This window comes from Coturnix japonica, chromosome 2, assembly GCF_054131305.1.
Source record: "Coturnix japonica strain WE chromosome 2, WE-NBRP24, whole genome shotgun sequence".
NCBI classification, from domain to species: domain Eukaryota; kingdom Metazoa; phylum Chordata; class Aves; order Galliformes; family Phasianidae; genus Coturnix; species Coturnix japonica.
The window spans coordinates 65,713,001-65,735,088 of record NC_140664.1 but is presented as its reverse complement, the minus strand read 5'-3'; the positions used below and the strand labels follow the sequence as shown (position 1 = coordinate 65,735,088).

The 22,088-nt window shown below is 38.4% G+C and overlaps 1 protein-coding gene across 5 annotated transcripts in view; it reads right to left on the bottom strand.

Annotated features, from left to right (window-relative positions):
* Positions 1-7,610: 7,610 nt before the first annotated feature.
* The window catches only part of RECK (reversion inducing cysteine rich protein with kazal motifs), a 52,982-nt gene continuing 38,504 nt past the window's right edge, over positions 7,611-22,088 (bottom strand). For all 5 annotated transcript variants that reach the window (XM_032442531.2, XM_085540081.1, XM_032442530.2 and 2 more), the window contains 8 exons: positions 21,524-21,712; positions 19,728-19,850; positions 19,052-19,220; positions 16,693-16,885; positions 16,026-16,236; positions 14,706-14,779; positions 10,958-11,113; positions 7,611-8,865 (listed from right to left, as the gene is read on the bottom strand). In XM_032442531.2, the coding sequence (XP_032298422.1) occupies positions 8,650-8,865; positions 10,958-11,113; positions 14,706-14,779; positions 16,026-16,236; positions 16,693-16,885; positions 19,052-19,220; positions 19,728-19,850; positions 21,524-21,712 (1,331 nt within the window). In that variant the 3' untranslated portion in view covers positions 7,611-8,649. The remainder of the gene's footprint in view (positions 8,866-10,957; positions 11,114-14,705; positions 14,780-16,025; positions 16,237-16,692; positions 16,886-19,051; positions 19,221-19,727; positions 19,851-21,523; positions 21,713-22,088) is intronic.

Genomic DNA, 22,088 nt, shown 5'->3' with positions numbered 1-22,088 from the left:
ATGTAGACCGTAAAATAAAATAGCACAGTATAGTAACTGTTATAGTTTATTAACCACAGACAGCTGCTTATTTTCCAAGAAACTGAAGTTCTGGTACTGATTTGCTTTTGCTAAATGTTCCTATCCTCATTCACTCATTCACCAGGGCCTACAGAAACAAGAAAAACCAAAACATGTTTGTCGGTATGTTATGATTTTCAGAAAAGCTGAGGAACCTGAAAAAAAAACCCAAATCCATCTTTTTTAACCTAACTTTGCTATAGGTTTCTCAAGTGTGAGGTCCTTGGTGAGAATTTGCTACATTGATTACACATGGGTGGGATGATAAGTGCTTCCCTGGCATTTTTGTAAGGGAGAAGCCTAATTTTACTGGTATATGCTGTTGGCAAGGCAGATCAACCAAAGGAGCTGCTCTCCCTGCAGCAGACCTTATGAATGCAAGCCCTACAAGCGTGTGAGTAAATTGTGGTCCTTTGCAGTTCTGTTTCAGTATTGTAGTTCTTGTGTATCAAGCCTGTTTTATCCCACACTGTATTTGAATTGTTGAGCTAAGCTTAGGGTTTTACTGAAGTAGGTGTAATATATTAACTTCGGATGTGCAGTTCCCAAAGACACGTCTATATAACTTAATTCTGCTGCAGTTGGTGGAATAGAAATGTAAGAGTTTTTATTCTTTATAAGATGGGTGGGTATTGTCTGTCAGCCTGCACCAAGAGTGCATAGAATTCTACAACTGACAGTACAGGTGTTTGTCGTGGGACATGGGTGTTTCTAGACAAAGTGCTGACTAGTTTGCATTTTCAGAATCATTTTGTTCTTTTGCTAACAGTCCATTTGGAAGTGAAAAAGATACTCAATTTTAAATAAAATGAAAGGTCTATAAAGCAGTGTTGCTATGCGTGGGCATATGACAGGCTTGCTGAGTAGGAAATGTAGGCACGAAAATAAACACCACATCTAGAGTTGGGAGATTGGTGTCCAACCAAACAACTCAAGGACAGTCACAATTAATGAATGAGTAGTAGAAGAGAGGTTACGGAGCAAGGGCTGCAGATACATTGTTTGTAGAAGGAACAGTGGAAAGGCTGAGAAGTTAATCTGGTAGATACCAGTCCCCAAGGAGAAATGTGAAGTCTGTCACTTGTGACCTGAGTGTGTTAGCTGTACTGTCAATCACGGGGTCTGCCAGCGGTGTCTCTCTTTAGAAAAGGTGTTGCAGAAAGACTGGTGTTGAACATGTAATGATGGATGGGATCAAGGTTTGTCAGATTACTGTCACACTGGCGACACTTAATCCTCTGGTTGTCAGCAGAGCCAAAAGTAAGGTGGACTGATAAACAATGATCCCTCATGTGGGAGTGTTGTGGGCAGAGATGGAAGGCAGAGCATAGATCTGTGGGCAGTGCAGCTGAATCTGCTGTGTTGTGCCTCGCTTATTCTGGAATAGAATTCCTTTTAAGATGGCTTTAAGGACAGGTTTTACTAATGTTATTAATTGTGTGAAAAATGCAAGTGTTGTAACGAATTGTTAACTTGTTAGACTTGGAAGAAAAGCTGTGAGCGTCTTTAAAGAAATGAGTGCTAGGGTAACTACAACATCATGCTCAGGGAATTCTCTCTAGTAGAGTGTATGACTAGCTCAGTTATCCTGCTGCCATTATGACATAGCTGTAACAGTGTTGTGTGCTTCCAGGCACTGGAAATAGATGGTTGCTGGAAGCAGAGATGATGCTTCATTTGAAACATGACTTTTGATCCAGTTGTCATTCTACCTCTAGTCATTTGTGCTAGGGAAAGACAGTTCAACCTAATAGGGATGCAGTAAGGGCTACAAACTTTACCAAGATTATGGTTGTCACCTGGCTGGTGATGACCTTTACCTAAGGAGGTTGTTCTCTCCATGTGCAGCCACAGCATGCTGGGAAGTGTGAGAGACATAGCAGTGTCTCCCCAGGGCTCCTGTGAGGTCCTAGTCTAGGCGTGTCCAACCATGATCCTGAACAGCTTGCACTGCAACCCCCCCTGTGCCATTTTGGCAGCTCTTCCCCAACAGGTGGCATGGCCCAGCCCTGCACATGCACCTATTGCTCGGAAACAATTAAACACTGGTGTGCAATCAGTAATTTGGGCTGAGACAAGGACTTGAGAAAGCACAGTGCAATGCTAAGTCAAGTTATCATGAATATTTGTGTGCATTTTCATACACTGGCTAAACACACTCCTGTGAATAGTGAAAAATAAGCAGCTTTCCTTTCAGTTTTGATAAAGGAATTTGAGTCCAGGTTTCAAGATTTCTGGAAAATAATCTTTTTTTTTCCCCCCCTGTATTTCTGACTCTGTTTTCAGTCAACATAAATACATTACTTGCATATTTTCAAATGGAATGTGTAGAACTGCGATCAGACATTCAACTCAATGAAAACATTTGACCATGTTTGTTTGTTTGTTTTTTATTAGACTATTAGAAGTCCTGCTTTAGCAGGGAAAGATATTTCTTGCTTCACAGTCACACCTTATTCACGTCACTGCTTTTTGGCAGCTGTAATGAGTGTTAGGCATGGGAAGACAAAAATTTCATCAAAGATCTACAGCAGATGCCTTGAGAACTCACTGAGAACGGGCAACCACTTCCATTGAACTAGACTGATGCATTAGTTTCACAAAAACAAGGTCAAATATCCCATTAGTTTTATGGCTTTGTTGCTCTCCTATGTTTTTAAGATATTTTAAATTAAAACATCAAAATTTTGTTAGTTATGTACAATAACTGCATTATATATTCCATATGTGGCCCAAGACAATTCCTCTTCAATCAGTGCAGCCCTTGCAAGCCAGGCTTTTCAACTTTGCACTAATCTGTGCTGGCAGGTGCTGCTGTACAGCGGGAGCCTGGAGTGCTGGAGGCCTCCATCTCTGTTAGGAACTAGAGAGGTTCTTTTGTAAGCATGACCTCTGTCTGAAAATCTAGGTTCTGAGAATCTCCTCATGAATCCATTGATTCTTCTGCTACTGTTCTGTTCTTTTTCAGGTATATTAAGGAAGTTGGGAGAGACTTTCTAATAAAATAAATAAATAATCAGAAGTTTTCTTCAAATAAGAAAAATGTAAAATACTTACAATATGTAAAACAAAACATTTAAGTGATAATTAAAGGCTCCTGGGTGAACTGAACTTATATATTTTATATATTATATATAATTTATTTAAATTTATATATTTATTTATATATATTTATATTTATACTTAAATATATATAAATATTCTGAAAGCAGATATTCTGTGTACTTGCTCAGGACAACAAAAACAGCATCTATAGCTGGTAAAATGAAATACCTGAATAGAAATATAGAAAGATCCGAAAATATTGATGTGGTTTTCAGAGTTCTTATTCGGTGGTTTTGAAGTAGGTAGAAGTGGTCACTGTGGGATTTCTGTTTGCGTAACTATTTTGCTGTTTTTTGCTTTATCACAGGAAGTTGCTAAATCTGGATCTTGTGTTTCTGCTGCCCAGGTTTTCATGGAATGGTTGGGACATTTGTATCATGCTGGGAAGTACAGATTTCAGTTTGGGTATTTTTTCGTTATAGTGAAGGTATTGTTAGAAGGTCCTTGTCCTGTTCGTTGTCAACAGGAGGAATGAGGTGGACTTTGAAGGGAATCAGAGGGGAAAAGATTGACGTGAGAGCTTTTTGACAGAGGAATTTATACAGTGTATGTGGACTCAGCCAAGATGGGAAAAGTAAGCTGTGCTGGAAATACTAATGCTAGTGACAAATTTTGGCAGTAAACCCCGCAAGAATTATTGTTTTTTGTATTACTAGCTAAAAACATACAGCCTGTTCTTGTATTAGGAGTCAGTGATATACAACGGCTGCTCTGAAAGTAATGCCTCCTATTTCATTTTGTTGGCCCATAACATTGGAAGTAGTTGGTGGTGGTATATCAGTAGAGGTTGAACCTTCTTGCCAGTATTCCTTTGCATTTTGTGGCCATGCCCCAGATGGCAGTGGAGGGGTGTTCTAACAAAATGGCATCTTATATGGAAGTGCAGAGATGTGTAATTTAATTCCTCCACGTAGAGAACTTTGCACCTATTGATATTCAGTGCTTTCTGAGCATTTCTGGAGATCAAGCGGTGGGTGTGAGCACAGTGAGTCCTTGGGTGGTGTGATTCAGCTGTGCTGACAGTGACAGTGGGTCACCTCTGCTGGCTCAAATTATTCTGAGCGAGGAATACAGGTTCTTGTTCTTCAGTGGTGACAGTGCTTACTGCCTGGTGATGACTATGTTGATAAACAGTGTTTTGTAGCTGAGAATTTGTTCTATGCAATAATGTTTATGTGCTCTTTATCTCTGCTGTAGTGTCCATGGAGATAAATTGGAGGCATTACTTTCCCTATTATTTGATTTACTCTGAATTTAACAGTTGTTGCTAGGTATCACCTGTTGGTGAGATACAATGCAAGTTATTAATTAAGCTGTGAAATGACAAATAAGGATCTAGTAGACTTTCTGTGTTAACCGCCTTTTAAAAAATTCCACACATCCAAAGTCTTTGCTGTATTTAATTTCATTAAATTACTGGTGCTTTGTTTATGGCAAGACCATTTAGGGTTACAAAGTCTCTCAGTTTCAGAATCAATCACCCTTTGGCTCGTCCGGTTCTCCTTACTATTCTTGGCCAAATGGAGTGGAAGCCAGCTGTCAGGAAGGCAGACTGGAGAAGAAACTGGGGGAGTACATTTAGTCTGTTTTTAAGAAGGGACTGAGTTTTGATTGGTAGTCCCCTGTTATTACAACAAATTGGAAAGTAACTTGCAGGTTTGATGTATGTACCCATCACAACTGTGGTCATATTAAAAAATCAACTTTGACTATCTTTTTTTTTTTTTTTTTTTCCTTTTAGTGTCTTCTTGCATTCTCAAGGACTGCCCTTTGTCATTACTCTCATTTATGTCTTAGGAGCTGTTGGGGGGGGGGGGGTGGACCCAGCAAAAACTGAAGCATTTTCCAAGAGCTTCCACTTATTAAACTACTGCATTCAGATAACTCACCTCGAAAAAATATTAGCATGTGTTTTGAATTGCAGCTGCTCGTGTTGAAAAATGCAAAGGGTCTGTGTGTTGGAGGCAGGGGGTCAGTGCATATAGGATTTATCTGAAACCTTTAGTTTCATTGTATTAATTCCCAAAGTTGATTTACTCCTTCTGTGCTGAAAGGATAAAAGTTACTGCAGTGTGATAACTTGTGACAAAAGCTTGTTAGTGCTTGGAAACGTTTTTCATAAGAAGAGTTTAGTTTTTCAGATCAGGGTTTCTTTGCCTCATGCAGTCGGGATGGCAAAAATTTGTAGCCCAGAGAGAAGTAGGAAAAAGCTGTGCTTAACCATTTACATGGAAGGCAGAATGCTGTGAATGGTAGCTGCAGCCTCTGCTAGAAGTACAGTTGCTTACCTTAAAGTGTAGTTCATATGAAGCAGCTGGAGTTTCTTGTGCTAAGAATATGCAGGAAGTTGAGTTTGAGTCTCACAGCAGACAATTAAGCCTCTTGTTTCCAGTGTTAAGCAAATTGGGTTTGGTTTGATCTTGGGAGTCATCTTGTAGTGTAGTCCAGACTTCAAGTATGAAACATCTAGTCCACTGTCTTTGAGAGAACTTACGTATATATATTTATAACTCACTGCCATAGAAAGAACTCACATATGTATATATGTACATATATATATAGCTCGTGTAAACGCTTCCAGGGCTCCCTGGCAATAGTGGTGGTGTTGAAATGTGTCATAAAGCTCAGTATGGATATATAAATAATGCATTACTTTTCAGACAAGATACATACATGTAAATCTGTTGTTTATGATGCTACATGAGGTAGCGTAAAACTAGAGAATAAAAGAACTGCACAGTGACAGTGTCATTTCAGAGGCCTCAGTGCTGGTTTTGTGCCCTCTGCTTCCTCAGGTAACAGTTTCACAGTACTGAACTATGAAATGACATTCAGAGATCCCAGCTCCTGCTGGACTTAAAACTCAGCAGTAACTGTAAGCCAGAAAGCCCTTGCTCTGTATGCTTCAATATTTGTTCTCTTGGCTAATCCACTGGGGTTTATAAGCAGCCACTACTGGTATCTCCGCCTTGCTACCGCTCTGTTAAGAAGAATCAAACTAAGCAAACCTAAACAGAACTGAGGCATTTCTCTAGAGCTAATTATTGACATTAACTCTGGTTTTCCACAGACAAGAAAATAATGTTTTATAAATGTTTCAGCTGTGTCCTGTTAGACAAGCAGCAAACAGCCTTGTGCTCTTGTGATATTCTCATGTATCATCTCTGTTATTATGCAAACACAGACTTCCACTTAGTGACAGCAGTTTGTTAGTTGTGATATGGAAAACTCATCTGAAACCTCTATCAAATGTCTCCCCACTAAGCACCAATTTTGCTGCTTGCAAGTAAAATTGGGTGTGGTTCCCTCCATCTCTTCAGGGTCTTTTGAATTCAAAATTGATAAATAAAAAGTTTCTTCTTTCCTTTGAGGGAGACAGAGATCTGAGAAAACCTTAGAAAATAGTCAGGTACTGTTATTTGCTCAGCAAAAATAACCTAAGCCTAATATGTTGGAGTTTGGATTTATATGCCAGGATTATGTTACGTATCATTGCTTCTGCATGTATTTAACATAACCACTCAGAGCTTCATTGTTTTTCAGGAAGCACTGAATGTACATGTACCATGACAAGAATCTCTCAGTTGAAATACTGCATTTTCCAGATTCTTCATTCATCATACAAATTGAGACAACTTTTTGTTGTATTATCTTTCATCAAAGAAAATCTTCACAGCTGTACCAAAAAGAGTCAAAATGTATCCTGTTCCACTACAGGTGCTTCTGTGCTATTCCTTATTTTTTCCAGCATGACATACATAATTCCCTTCACTTCATAGTAGGCATCAAATTGCCTACTATTTCCTTCTACCAAGGCTTTGATTATGTCTTCCTGTAGATACTTGGTGAGAGCAATTCCCAAGATTAACAGCATTTTTACTCATCTGCCATGAGTGCTCAGAATCTGTACTGAAAGTAAAACAGCACTTAATGAATGGAGATCAGGTTGATATTTTAACAGACCAGAGCAGCAAGGGATTCGCTTGGGAAAGCAGCTGATGGAGGATTGAAAGAAACTCACTGTGTGGGCTTGCAAGAACACACGTCTAAGACTTGGTTTACTTTGGAAGATGCTGAGCCTTAAATTGTAGGTACAAATAAGGCACTGAGTCAGTCCTTAATGTTAGAGCAGATTTACTGTTGCAGAGAGTGACCAAATCAACACTGTGGGTGATCATAACCTTATGATGACGGTCCCATCAAAATATCCTTCCCCTGTAGTTAATGAAGTCTTACACGTACTTAAGTGTGCATACATTACACAGAAATGTGGCAAAGGAAAAAAATAAACCCAAACACTTGAAATTCACTTTGGAAAATTTAAGCTATGCATGTATGTATGTAATAATTGTAGTTAGTTCTATGGGTTCATTTGAGAAAGAAAGAAGAAAGTAATGTAGTGCAGAATTCTATAATATCCTCTATAAGGACAAATGACAGTGCTATTAAGATAAAAAAAGCTTTAATACTTTCAAATTTAGAAGATTTAGCATAAAATATTTGCTACAGACACGCTACAATAACATACATGTTCAAAAAGTTTTCAGTGCTTTCAAAGTTCAGCATTTTGGCAAAAAAGAACCTGCAAATACTTCAGAAGCTGGTTATCATAATACTGATATAAAATACTTCATGCAGAGTAAGGTCAGGTGCATAGAATACAATAAGAAATAGAACACTGTTTGTGTAAACATTTAAACATATTTAAAGTATAATTTTCATTAGATAACATGCAAATACTGCAATATTTTAAATGGCACTTAAATATAGATACTGAGATTCTTTATAAATTTGCATCTAATACAAGATTCTGAAATATACAAAACTATAAAAAGAACACATTTCTTCATTTCTTCAGGTACTTCAGGTATAGAGCTTGATTGTCGTTTCAAAAGCACTGAGCCCAGTGTCCCACAAGTCTTCACTAGTTCAAGTAAAGACGTCCATTGAAATAGGCTCAGGACTAGTTAGTTTCCTTCATAATAAAATATTAAAGTGTATTTACATGAGAATAAACTCATATTTTTGGTAAGGTAATGAAGTAGCAGCAATTTGTTTCTTCAAAAAATAATGCTTAGAACAGGCACAAGCGTTTTGTTGTCACTGATATTTGTCCGGATAATATAAAGTTAACATTTTTCAGTAAACTGAGAGCACTACTTGTTCATTGGCAGAAAAAAACACTAAGAAGCTTCTCACAAGTACAGTTCCATAATGTCAGAACCTTCCCATGCACGTTTGTGGTTACCAGATCAGGGGAAAATGATCTGATTGTGCTGAAACACTTTGCTAGTCATGAAAAAAGAATCTTCTTTTGGCCTATTCCAAGCACTCTTCATTCTTCTGTGAGAAATATTAGTACACCAAAAGTCAAGTCTTCTACAGCTCCTGCTTTCTGGTTCAGTGATCAACAATTCTCAATGTTCTTCACAATGTTCCTCACAATGTTAAATCCCTTGATATTTGGGTATGTTTTCTACGTAGCTATATGTAATACATCAATTTTAGCAAGGTAAATGAAAAACTGATGAAAAGGCAGTGCAGAACAGGCCCCACTTTAACAGAAGGAGAAGAAATGCTGAACGAAACTTGTACTTGAGATGCAATCAGGGCTGACAGAGGTACATGTGATGCTAACGTTGGACTGTCTGAATTGATCAATGACTCTATCTTTTCTGCTTCTTTATTGCAGGCTTCAATCTAGGAAGAAAAAAGTTATTGTTTCACTTCTTGTCATGTAACATGCCAGTGCAGACATCTTATATTGACAGAAAAGTTTAAGATTTTTATCAGTGATTCAGTGTAGCCACTAAGACATGTTGGAGCTCTCAGCATAAGCTTTGTTAATGGAAAAGTGCTGTGGAAGCAGCACCAAAGGAAGAAGGAGGCTGTACAAACTAGCAAGGGTGACACATTTTGAATGTTGACATCAAAAAGCTCACAGTAAATTAAAACTAGAAGTAAGAGAGGCCCTCCACACGGATTACATTGATTACGTTGCCTGCACGCTTTCAAATGAGATGTAGTTATGATCAGGTATCCCACTCAACAATCTGGTCGTGTCTCTTCACCAGACTTTCCCAATCCCTGTCTCACCAGAGAAGAATATCCCTCTCTTCACAGTCACGTCTCATTCATCTCATCTGTTTTGGGCAGTACGCACATTATGGACACATCACACAAGAGTCAAACTTCATCAGCCATCTCCAATGAACATGTCGAGCCCTCACTACAAACTGCAGCCCCTTCCATCCAACCGCCCTGACGCGCTGGTTCCACACAAACAGTTAATCCCTGGTTTCACATGGCTGCTCTGACTGCAGGCAGCCCTCACCAGGAGTCTGACAACATCTACTGCAGACCAGGTAGAGCTGATCAGGTGGACAACGCCCAAGACCTTATTTCCTAAGTACTGATAAAATTCTGAGCTATTTCTGTTATAAAATGAGATAAATGTTGGGGCAGAATTGGACATAACAGGTGTTTGCTCCAGTAGCAAAAAAATACATAACTGTGTTTCTGTCTTAGAAACAAATTCCCTATTTAATACTGCAGCTTTCAAAATTTGTCATTTTATTCACTCAGACTTCAGACCAGCCCAGAAACAATTCTGAGCATGCAGAATTAGACTGCAGAAATGAAAAAGAAACAGGAAGCAAAAAAACAAACCCACAAAAATAACAACCTCTGCCTATGCACACACAAAAACAAAAGCAACCTGCCTAAATTGTTTGTATAGTAAAAGATGAGAGACTGTACAAAGATTTCCCCTTGTCCCCCTTCCTTTTCAAAACTAAATCCTGTTTTCAATTACTACACATTGATATGTAAGGGGACAGAGCATCTGCTGTGGTTTCAACTGAGATAATTTTCTTCATAGTCACCAGTATCCTATTTTTTGGCTTTAGGAGAAAAAAAAAATGTTGATAACAAACCAAAGTTTTAGCATTTTCAGAGCAGTGCTGTACAGAGCCAACGTCATCTCAGTTTCTCAGCTTCTTGTACTGCCCTGCCAGCATGGGGGCTGGGGTGCACAAGGAGCTGGGAAAGGACTGAACCAGGACAGCTGACATAAACTGGCCAAAGGGATATCCCATACCATATGGCATCGTGTAGAACTATACAACCGGGAGGAACTGGCTGCAGGGGGCAGTTGCTACATGGTGTCTGGCTGGGCATAGGTTGGTGGGTGGTGAGCAATTGTGTTGTACATCACTTGTTTGGTAAACATATATATAACTTTATATATTTATTATTATTATTATTATTATTTTTCATCTCAGAAAATAGTCTTTATCTCAACTTACAAGTTACACTTTCTTTCCCCAGTTCTCTTCCCCCATCCCACTGGGGTGAGGAAGTGAGCAAATGCTGCGTGGTGCTTTGCTGCCTGCTGAGCGAAACCACAAAAGCATCCCAACAGGCATCCGTTATAACATGCCATCAGCAGGGCAAAGCAAGACTATTAGGAACAACTACAAAATGGCAAGGAGTTTTGTTCTAAAAGGAAAAAAAATAAAATAGGAAGATATCCTTATTGGTCTTGCACAGGTTAACAAATTAAAACTGAAGCAATAGATCCACAGTAATAAAAATGCAATACACAGCCAGAGTCCTGCTTCTTCTGCTCTAAAGCATTCCTAAGAAAAGACTACAAGAATTCTGACATGCATTTGTTGGTTCAACACACGGGAAAACAATTTCAAAACTGCAATATTGAAAATAATTAAGTATGAACATACTAAAATGACGCAAATCCATGTTGGGTGAATAAAATAAGAATATAACCTACCTGCAATGGTTTGGGTTTCTGATCCACAGGAATGATGAGAATCACAATTTCAGATTCTATGCTTAAGTATCCAAACACATCACACTGCGGCACGGAAACATGCAGGCGGAGTTTTTCAAGTATGTCAAGTACAGTTATAGGCTTTTTATTTGTTACCTGGAAAAAAACAAAGCACTTCCTGGATGATACCGTGCAAAACTATATTATTGTTTCTCTCAGGCAGGTCCTATGGGCATTTGCTCCCTAAGCAAGTACAGAACTTACTCTGTTTCTCATTAGTTTGGCTCCCTACTACCTCTCCCTTATTGGAGTAAGAGAGCTTTTAACTTCCCATACTCGGGTTACTTTCAGGCTTTGCACCATTCTCCTAGTGAGTGGGTGTGATGAATTGCAGGTCATCTCTGTGGGCTTACTGAGTAACGTCTGATTGAATTTTCCAAAGGGAAGAATTAAACTTCAGTCAAACTTCCATAACTTACACTATATGCTGAGAGAAGTATTTGCTTACCTGAATGTTTGACAGGTTGCAATTCTGGATGTAAAGACTTGTCAACACATATCTATAAGAGGGATGCTCAAAAGTAATGCCTCCTATTGTACTATGTAGGCCCACAACGTAGGTTGTATGGCAGTAGAGGCTGAACCTTCCTGCTAATATTATACATTTTGTTGCCATTCAACGGAGGTCAGCAGAGAGGCAGTCTGACAAAATGGCGTCTGACATGGAAGCGCAGGTGAAGCAAAGGTGTGGAACTGAATTATTCCACGTGAAAAAAATGGCACCCACTGACATTCATCAACAGGAAACGCACAGTGAGGTGATGGGGGGTGAGTTTCAGTAGAGGTGACAATAACATGAAAAACAACCCATGTTCTGGATGGCCATGCAGATTTTTGCATGGATGGCATGCAGGCTCTTGTACATGGCTGGCAAAAATGCATAGTGTCAACATGCACTAATGGTGGTGACTGTTGAAAAACAGTATTTTGTAGCTGAGAATTTGCTCTATCAAATAGCGTTATTGTGCTCTTTGTAACTGTTGCACTTCCCCTGGAAATAAATGGGAGACATGGCTTTCAGAGTAACCTATGTATATAAGAGAAAACTGAAAACTTGAGGATACACAAGTATTCTCAACAGAACACACAAAATTGTATTGTGCCATATTGTGAGCAAGACAAGAGGGAGTTAGCAAGACTGCTGACAAAGAAAATAGAAAGGTAGTGCTGAAGGGTAAAGGAAAAGAGAGGGGGGAATCCCCAAAGGCCATACTGATGAACTGGAGTCCAGTGGAGTTCAGCTTGTGAAATGTCCATTATAAAAGATCTTCTGTAGTCAACTGTCCAAACTGGTCCAGCTGGAATTAATTTTGCCTTGAGCAGGAAGTTGGACTGGACAATGTCCAGAGGACCTGCTCCATCTATTTTTTTTTTTTCCTGTGTTCTTATAATAGCTTATTAGAGAAATACTGAATCATAGGAGTTGGTAGGGACCTCTAGAGATCATCTGGCCCAGAACTGGACACAGTACTCCAGATATGGCCTCACCATGGCAGAGCAGAGGAGGATGATAACCTCCCTTGACCTGCTGGCCATACTCTATCACTGGCATTCTTGGCCGCCTTGGCCACCTTGGCTCATAGTCAGCCTGTTGACCATCAGGACACCCAGGACCTTCTCTGCAGAGCTCCTCTCCAGCAGGTCAGCCCATAACCTGTGCTGATGCATGCCATTTTTCCTCCCCAGATATAGGACTTGACCTTGAATCTCATAAGGTTCCTTTCTGCCCAACTCAGGGTTGGGCACAGTGAACCTTCCTGCCTGCTCAGGTCTAGCTTAAAGTTATTATCTCTACTTCAGAGTGTTTAAATAGGTTAGTGCACTTGAAATGTTTTGAGCAAATTATTTCTCTTTGAATTTTTAAATGAAAATTAGATGCAGATACAAACATACTTCAATAAGCAACATACTGCTAAAAATCAATTAAAGCCTTTGACCTTGTCCCCCACAACATCCTCATGGAGAATCTGGCTGCCCATAGTTTGGATGGGTGTACGCTCTGCTGGGTGAAACACTGGATGCATGGCTGGACACAAAGAGTTGTGGTCAATGGAGTTAAATACAGTTGACAGCCAGTCACTAGTGGTGTCCCCCAAGGCTTGGTACTGGGGCTGCTTCTATCGAACATCTTTATTAATGAACTTGATGAAGGGATTGAGTGCCTCCTCAGTAAGTTTACAGATGACACCAAGTTGGGAGGGAGTGTTGATTTGCCTGATCAGAGAAAGGCACTACAGAGGGACCTGGATAGACTGGATCAATGGGCTGAGGAAAACTGTATGTGTTTCAATAGGGCCAAGTGTTGGGTCCTGCAATTGGATCACAACAACCCCAGGCAACCCTACAGACTTGGGGAGGAGTAGCTGGAAAGCTCCCAGACAGAAAGGGACCTTGGTGTACTGATGAACAGTTAGCTAAATATGAGCCAGCAGTGTATCCAGGTGGCCAAGAAGGCCGATGGCATCCTGGCTTGTATCAGGAATGGTGTGGTGAGCAGGACTAGGGAAATCATCCTGCCCCTGTACTCAGCATTGAGTTCAGTTTTGGGCACCTCAGTACAGAAAGGATATTAAGGTGCTGGAGCAGGTCCAAAGAAAGGCAAAAAGGCTTGGAGAATATGCCCTATGAGAAGCGAGTGAAGTGGGGGAGGAGGCTGAGTAGAAACCTTACTGCTCTCTTCCAATATCTGAAAGGTGCTTACAGCAAAAGCAGGGCTGGTCTCTTCTCACTGGTGACAAGGCGAGGGGAAATGGCCTCAAGATGAGCCAGCGTAAGTTTAGGTTGGATATCAGGACAGACTTCTTTACAGAAAGGGTTCTTAAGCACCGGAATAGGCTCCCCAAGGATGTGGTTGAGTCACCATCCCTGGATATTTTTAAAAAGCATTTGGATGTGGTGCTCAGGGACACGATTTAGCGGTGGGTTGTTAGAGGGTTGTTAGAGTTAAGGTTCGTATGGTTAGGTTGCAGTTGGACTTGATGATCTTGAAGGTCTTTTCCAACCTGAGCAATTCTATGATTCTATGATTCTAAGTGCTATACTGTGTTCCATATACTGAAGCATGAAAGCAGAGGTCAACAGAGGAATGCAATCCATTTACACACCACATGGTGAAGCTGGACCTAGAATGTTGTGTTCAATTACGGGCAGTCAGCATAAGATCCATTTTAAACTAGAGGTTTTCAAAGAACTTCAATGAAGAATGCAAGAATCTAACTTGAGATGTTAAAAACAAACAAAACATTTTAAAAGATATTTTAACTGAAGAGCAAGATAAAGCAGTGATAACCATCTAAATGAACATGAAGAGCGTAAAGCTATCCAAAGACAATGTCAGAACTAAGTTACCAACATTAGAAAATAGCCAGCAAAATAATCTTAATAAAAGTGCCATAAATAACAAAACACAGACTGTGTTAGTACCACGAGATAAACATAGTTTTCTTAGCGTGCCTTTACTATTAAAAGTCTGCAATATAATATACTTTTTCTTGTCTATGCTAATTGTTTTTGTTTTGCGTTGTCATTCAATTTCTATATCCAAATGTTAAGAAATAATGGAAAGTGTATTTTAAAAAATACTGAAAAATAGCTGACTTTATAATACCTTTAATTTTCAGAAGTGTATAAATGATTTGACTTTTCCATGTACCCTTGTGTTAAAACACAAGGAATGACTGAACTTTACCTTTGCAAAATTATCCAGCTTGTCTTTGTCATATAATATTCTTAGCATTCCAGCACACACTGGACAGCAAGCTCCTGTGTGATAAAGCAAATAAAAAAAAGCAACAAAATCTCTGTAAAACAAACTCTTTTCACTTTAAGCAAAGCTCGAAACTGAATATTAAGAATGAAAATACCAGAAAGAAGCAAAGTAAATCTTTCAATTTGATGGCAGAAGTGAACAATCTTTTTTTTTCCAAATGTTGAAAACCTTCACAGTGCAAAAGTAGTCACACATTTACAACTACCAAAGTGAAGCAACAAGACAAAAATTTGTTTGTTTAAATATAACATCACTGTAAGCTAAAAAGTATAAATAGGCTGCGTACTGCAAGACAAGATACTGTATGAATACAAACGCAACTACAGAAGTTATGAATTTGAAAGCCTGAAACAGTGATGATATAACAGATGCATCACTGCACACTGCAAACACTACTCTGTGCAGTTGCACCATGTTAGAACTTTGTACAGCCAGAGGTAGAAAACCCATAGATCTGTTCTAACACAGAAGCATGTACTTCCCCTACTATTTTCCCTCACTATCTTGGGAACAACTTTCTGCCTACTTATTGTTGTACGTTTAATTCCTGCCCCTGACTAAGTAATTCACATTCTAAGAATGACTGTTACTATATTAGACATAACAGCAAAGCACATAAGCCCTTTTTTATAGTACTGAATGAGTTTTCATATGGAACTTTGAAAACTGACCTTTCCTTTTGACTAGTTAATTAATAGTTCGTTGAGGAAATACTTGTGAAAAGAATGAAAAAACAAAAAAATGAAACTATTCCTACTGTGTTCATTCTTCACAGTATTGTAAATACAACTGGTATCCTACTCTGTCTTCTAATTAAATATAATGTTTGTTATTCCAGGAACTCTATTTTGAAGATAGTTTGGCATTCCCATGTTGCATCTGTGCTGTCAGTTCTGAAAAATTACTCATCTAATTCCCACTGACATTGTACCCTGCACACCACTGACTTCATTCATTTCTCCCTGACAGGTCCTAGGGGCACAGCTGCAAGGTTCTAAAAACTCTAAGAATGTGACTCCTAAAGCCAAAGGCCTTTCCACTTTGAAACCACTTAGTTGAGTCCCAGCACTGCCTTGTTCTAGCCTTAACTAAAGATCTCCATTCTTCCTCTTGGATGTGTCAAAGACATAACAGAATTCTGTATTTTAAAGCATAAGTTTAGTTCTAAGTATACATACATTAATACAAATGGCCTGGAGACTCCTATGTGTAGTAAACTTCAACAGTGAATTAACATACCTGGTGCAATGACTGGTTTGCAGCCAATAGCAGAAAGCTGAGGACATTTAACAAAGGCACACTCTGTATGAAAACCATAGTCTGAGAGAACACCTACAGCCTGACAGGGTCCATAATAGTCAACAGCTACACGATCAGAATAGGCAGCGCACATGCTACTGTAGGTTTCCCCATTATGTCCACACACAGGTTCTACTGATTTGCAAAATGGCTGAAACACACAGAAACTCCCATTATCATCATAAATAGTGAAAATTAACATGCAAGCAAAACTGCTCTAAAATATTCAGAAAAAGACAGACCTACTACAAAGGGGACATGATGAAGCACTAATTTTCAGTTATGAAAAGTTCAGTTTGGTGTTATTTGGTATTTGTATTCCTAACCAAGGAATTGCTTTAATAAAAGCTTGCACTGAAGTTTGTTTGCAGTAGCAGTGAACAATATAGACGACTTAATACAACCATCAGAGTTATTTCCCCTAAGAAAGCAGAAGCCAAGCTGCTGATTGGTTTTGAGATATCTATCTCAAATATTTGACCCTTAACAAAATCCTGAGTATTATTTTGTGTATCTTTATACTAGTCAAACGAATAAGAGCAGGATATTGTAAAACTGAAGATAAAAGAACAAAGATTTAATATTCATTTCTTAAAGTATTTCTTACCTGGCACGATCCTCGATACGCTAGATTTTTTCCTTTTTGGTATAAAGTGCACATATTACTGTATTCCACACTGTCTGTGTCACAAACAGGATCCTGTGTCTGGTCACAATTTAATTGTCTTGGCACACATTCATGTTGGCTACATTTAAACTTTCCAAAGCTAGTCAAGCAAACTTGTTTCTTTGGAATGCACCTGAAGAAAGTTATAATCTCAAGTTTATAAAAAGTTTGCAAGTATTCCGTGGAAACATTTTCAATAAAAACTTTTCGAGTGCTTTAGAGCTAAGTATGGCTAAGCAGAACTACAGGAAATAGACGTGACAGAACATTCTGAATAACCAATTACAAACTTGTTACAAACCTGAAAATGATCCACAAAACATTTAGTTAATGCATATGCACACAACTGTAGTTTCTAGAAAAATTAATCTTCTTTACAGAAGGGGTAGTTAAACACTGGAATAGGCTCCCCAGGGAGGTGGCTGAGTCCCTGGATGTGTTTAAGAGCCACTTGGATGCGGTGCTCAGATATGATTTAGCAGAGGGTTGTTAGAGTTAGGGTACTATGGTTAGGCTGCAGTTGGAATTGATGATCTTCAAGGTCTTTTCCAACCTGGGCAATTCTATGATTCTATTAATCTTCTACCAAATGTTTTTCAATGGATTTTCAAAAAAGGCTTCAAAAAACTTCTTACTCTCAAACCTCTCTTTGTAAAGATGTATTTATGGAAAATTAGATCAAACACCAAACAGTAAACTGCAAGGGAAAATGCTTCTATTGCAGAGGTCTGGCCTGCATTGAGAGATGAGTGAAAACAAATGATGACAAGGATCCAATTGCAAGCACACAATTTGATTCTAGCTTTGTACATTCGGTATGCTCTATCACATCCAGTCCTGGGAATGACTAAAAATAATCAGTACTAACCATTTCCTTTCTAGCCAATCATTCCTCTCAAGTGCTCACAAATAAGCAGAGAGCAGTAAACATCAGAAGTACTTTTTCTTTGGTATTAAATGGACACCTTCTGTGGTCTTATCTCTGAAACATATGTATTGTGAGATATCTCTCTACTAAATAAATGACAACCAAGTGGATTTGAAAAATAGACTGATGAAAGTCCAAACTGCTTTTCTAACAATCCCCTTTCTCTACAAATTACAATAATCACATATAGTATGCCCTTAATCTTTTTCTAAGTGTTTCTGTCTCAAATGTTATTTATAAAAGACTCAGAAATTCTGAGATTCAAATGCTTTAAAAATACAAATGGAGCACAAAGCTTTAAGTATATTCTAAGCACCTCAGAAATGTTTTAAAATGAAGTTTTACACGTTTAGTTATTTTATCAGACTTACCCAGAATAATCTATTCTGTACAGTCTTAAATGAAATAAGTTGAGGTTCTAAGCATAATAATTATTCTGTAAATCTGAAAAGAAAGCCACTCAATACTTTCCAAATTAAAAATAAACAAGTTAAAGAATGTACACCAACAGCGCAGCTTTAAAATTTATAGTTTCAATACCTCAACTTCTATTATAGCTGCAAAACAATACTATTTTGTCTTTAGTTTTCTGCTTTTAAATATATGGGGAAAAAAAATACCTTCACCATTTGTCATGAAAGCAAAGTATTACACAACCTCTTATGGTAGTTTTCTTTCCAAATAGAAAATTTACAATTCCAAATTTTACAACACTGAGAAAAGGAAGAACTCTGTCTGAAGACAGAGACCAAAAAGTAAAAGCCACAGACTTTGATCTCTTGAAGAACATTCAGACTTTGTCCTGTCACTGGCATAAGCCAGTTTTTGTTATGTTTCTCTACACAGATTTTTCTCTTACATGAAATAAACAAACAGATTGTACAGACATGGTTTTCACCATGAAATTATGTCAGAGAAACTTAAAACCTTCCAGAGTTACACATATTTTCCAATTATAGAAATCAAAAGCACAGATTATTAACTGAATAAGCAGAAATTAATTCAAATTTTCAATTCAGGCAAATTTTCTTTGGTAAGTATTAGAAGAAATTATGAATCGGAGTAGTAAAATGTCTGGTAAATTTCTTTTTTCTTTTCTTTTTTTAAGTACACATGAGTACTGTTTTATTTCTAAAAATGAGATGTGTGTAAGAAATACAAATGATACAGCACTTTATACAGAGAACCAAGAATTGGCAGTTATCACAGTCCATTGCTATGATAAATGAATAAATTAATAAATAAAAGAGACTACTTTTATCAACCTATTCCAAAGTAAACCATTACTACACACTATACATTCACCAAAGAAAAAGGTCCATTTGCTTTTTAAGCAAAAGATGTTAAAGCTTAAGAATATTTTGCTTTTACCTTTGATTTTTACAAGGGTTAGGGTTACAAGGATCCTTGGAAATACATGATCCAAATTCAAATTGATTGTCTTGAAGACCAACACATCGAGCTATACAAGCACTTGGATATGTGCGCCCATTTTGACCACATACTGGTACAAACTGATCTCCACAGTTACATGGCAAACCTGCAAAAGCAACACGTGAAGCAAGAATATGGTTCATACTTATTTTCTCTGATGAAAGATACATAAGAGGTCACTAAGCCTCCTAATCATCCAGCAAACATGAAGATGTACTGTTATCTTCAACCTCGTATCTATTAGCAATTAATTAAGCAATACTGTAGTACATTACATGTAGTAGGAAAGGAAGTCTGTGTTCTGCCAACTTCCTGATTCTACTCAATTTCTCTACTATTTCCACAAACTCCTTGTCTGTCATCCCCAGTGGCATTATCCTGTCTCTGTCTATTTCTACAGACTATCTGAGGTTTAACTTTCCTGCACTGATCTAAAAACTAAAATATTTTTTAAAAAAGGTATTTTCTTCCAGAAGTGCAGGTTGGATACTAGAAAATAAACAGATAAAAGAATATATTTATACTGAACTATTGCCATGAATTCAGTAGAAATGATTCATAAGCTAATCCTTACTCTAAGAATAATGAACTTCCAGTTTCTGTTGTTTATTACCTGTAAACTTCCGACGTTCATCTTCTGAACTATGCTCGGTTAAGCACTGACGTGTGGAACATATCAAGTTTCCAGCAAAACATGAACAGACATTGCAGTCTATATTAAAAGACGTTCCATGGCCTTAATAATGGAAATAATTAAGTAAATGTATCCAATTAATACAAATATACCAGAAAACAGTAAGCACAGACGATTTTTTAATTACTGTTACCTTTCAGAGGGTTCAGTTTAAACAAGTTTGCTGAAGACACCAAGCTGAGTGGTGCAGTTGATAAAACTGAAGGAAGGAATGCCATACAGAGGGAAACAGATGGACTTAAAAAGTGGGCCAAAGAGAACCTAATGAGCTTCAGCACTTGGGTCAGGGCAACACCAGATACATGTACAGACTGGGAGAACTCACTGAGAGCAGTCATGAGGAAAAGGATTTGGAGATCCTGGTGGATGAAAAGCTGAATGAGCCAGCAGTGTGTGCTTGCAACCTGGGAGGACAACTGTACAAGGAAGGTGGCCTGCAGGGCAAGGGTTGTGATTGCCCCCCTCTGCTTGCCCTTGTGATGGAGTGCTGTGTCCCGGCCTGGGACTCCAGCATTAGAAAGATGTGGAGATGTTGAGCCAGGTCCAGAGGAACACCACAAAGGTGATCGAAGGGCTGGAGCACCTCTCTTGTGAAGAAAGGCTGAGGGAGATGGGCTTGTTCAGCCTGGAGAAGACTATTCCAGGGAGACCTCACTGCAGCCTTCCAGCACATGAAAGGAGCTTATGAATGGGAGAAGACAGACTTTTTACACGGTCTGATAGTAACAGGACGAGGAGAAATGTCTTTAAATAAAAAGACGGGAGATACAGATGTTATGTGGAATTTGTTCTCTCAGAGGATGGTGAGGTGCTGGTGCAGGCTGCCCAGAGAAGCTGTGGATGCCCCATCACCAGAGAAGCTCAAAGCCAGACTGGATGGATCCATGGGCAGCTTCATCAAGTGGATGGCAACTTTGCCCATGGAAGGGGAGTAGGAACTAGATGATCTGTAAGGGCCCATCCAACCTAAGCCATTGCATGATTCTGCGATAACATGAGGTCACATTGTGGAAATTAAAATACTTTATTGTCTTAGGGCTCTATGAGAAATATACCAAGGAAAGCAAGGTATTCAAGTTGCTATCGTAACATGAGCGATTAAGTGCAAACATAAAATAAAAGAATGTAAACAAAAGAAAGATTTAATGACTGCTTTCAGCACACAAATGTTCAGAGTCCCAGAATATGTCACTGCTGATTTACACAAAGTATCACTACTTTTCTATCTGCAGAGTGATGCATACTTGTTTAAATCTCAGCACCAAGCTTGTCTAAAGCAAACAAATTTGTTTTACTGTTGTTGCTTCATCCCTGCTGCCTACTGGCTCTCAGAATGCTTCCTTGACAAAGCCCTCATGAGCAAGTTCTGCTATTAGAGGAGAAGCTATGCATTATGAAGTACTATAAAATACAAGGCATGTGAAGTAAGTCAGTGACCCTTAGGTTGAAAAATGGCATACTAAGAACAAGTCCACAAAGAACTTTCATTGATTTAGTCAGGCATTATTCAGTATTGACTTAAATAATGCAACTCTCCAGCACACAGAAGTATTAAACAAGTGTTAAATATAAGGATGCAGGTATTAACCACTGTATTTTCTGACAAACTTCGCATTCTATTCCTCTGATCTATTCCACATCTTCACATACAACTCAGATTTCATTACTTAAGGAAAGGTACTCTGTAAAGGTATAATTACCATTCTGATACTTACTCTTTTTTTGTCCTCCAACAATGCACGATTTTTGGAGGTCAACACAATGCATTTCTACACAATTTTCTAGCAATCCAGTGTGTCCACAGGTACAAATCTTGTAACAACCAACATCACCAGCTGAGGATGGAACCTGAATAAGTGTACCTTGACGAACAATAAAATCCGAGGCTTCTCCCAGTTTGCAGCCTATATAAAAAGATAATCTGAACTAAATATGTATTAAATTTGAATTTGTGTGCCACTATGAAAACCACTGTTTTTTTTTAAACAAACCAAAAAAAAAATAAAAAGCCAAAGCAGTTTTCTCTACCTTTCACTCATCACAGCAGCAAGTAGGAGAAATGGAAAATAATTGTTTGAGACCATGTAATGAAGTACTTGCAGAAACAGTTAAGATAAAGAGACTCATAATTTCAACATCTCTGAAGTAATATTTATTTTCCACAATTCTGTAGTAGAAGGAGACATATGTGATGTGGTAAGTATTCCACATTCTCTGTCACTTCCTCTAGTAAAGGAGCCACAGCTGCAAGCAGTTCAGTTCAGTGCTTCTCACTCTCCC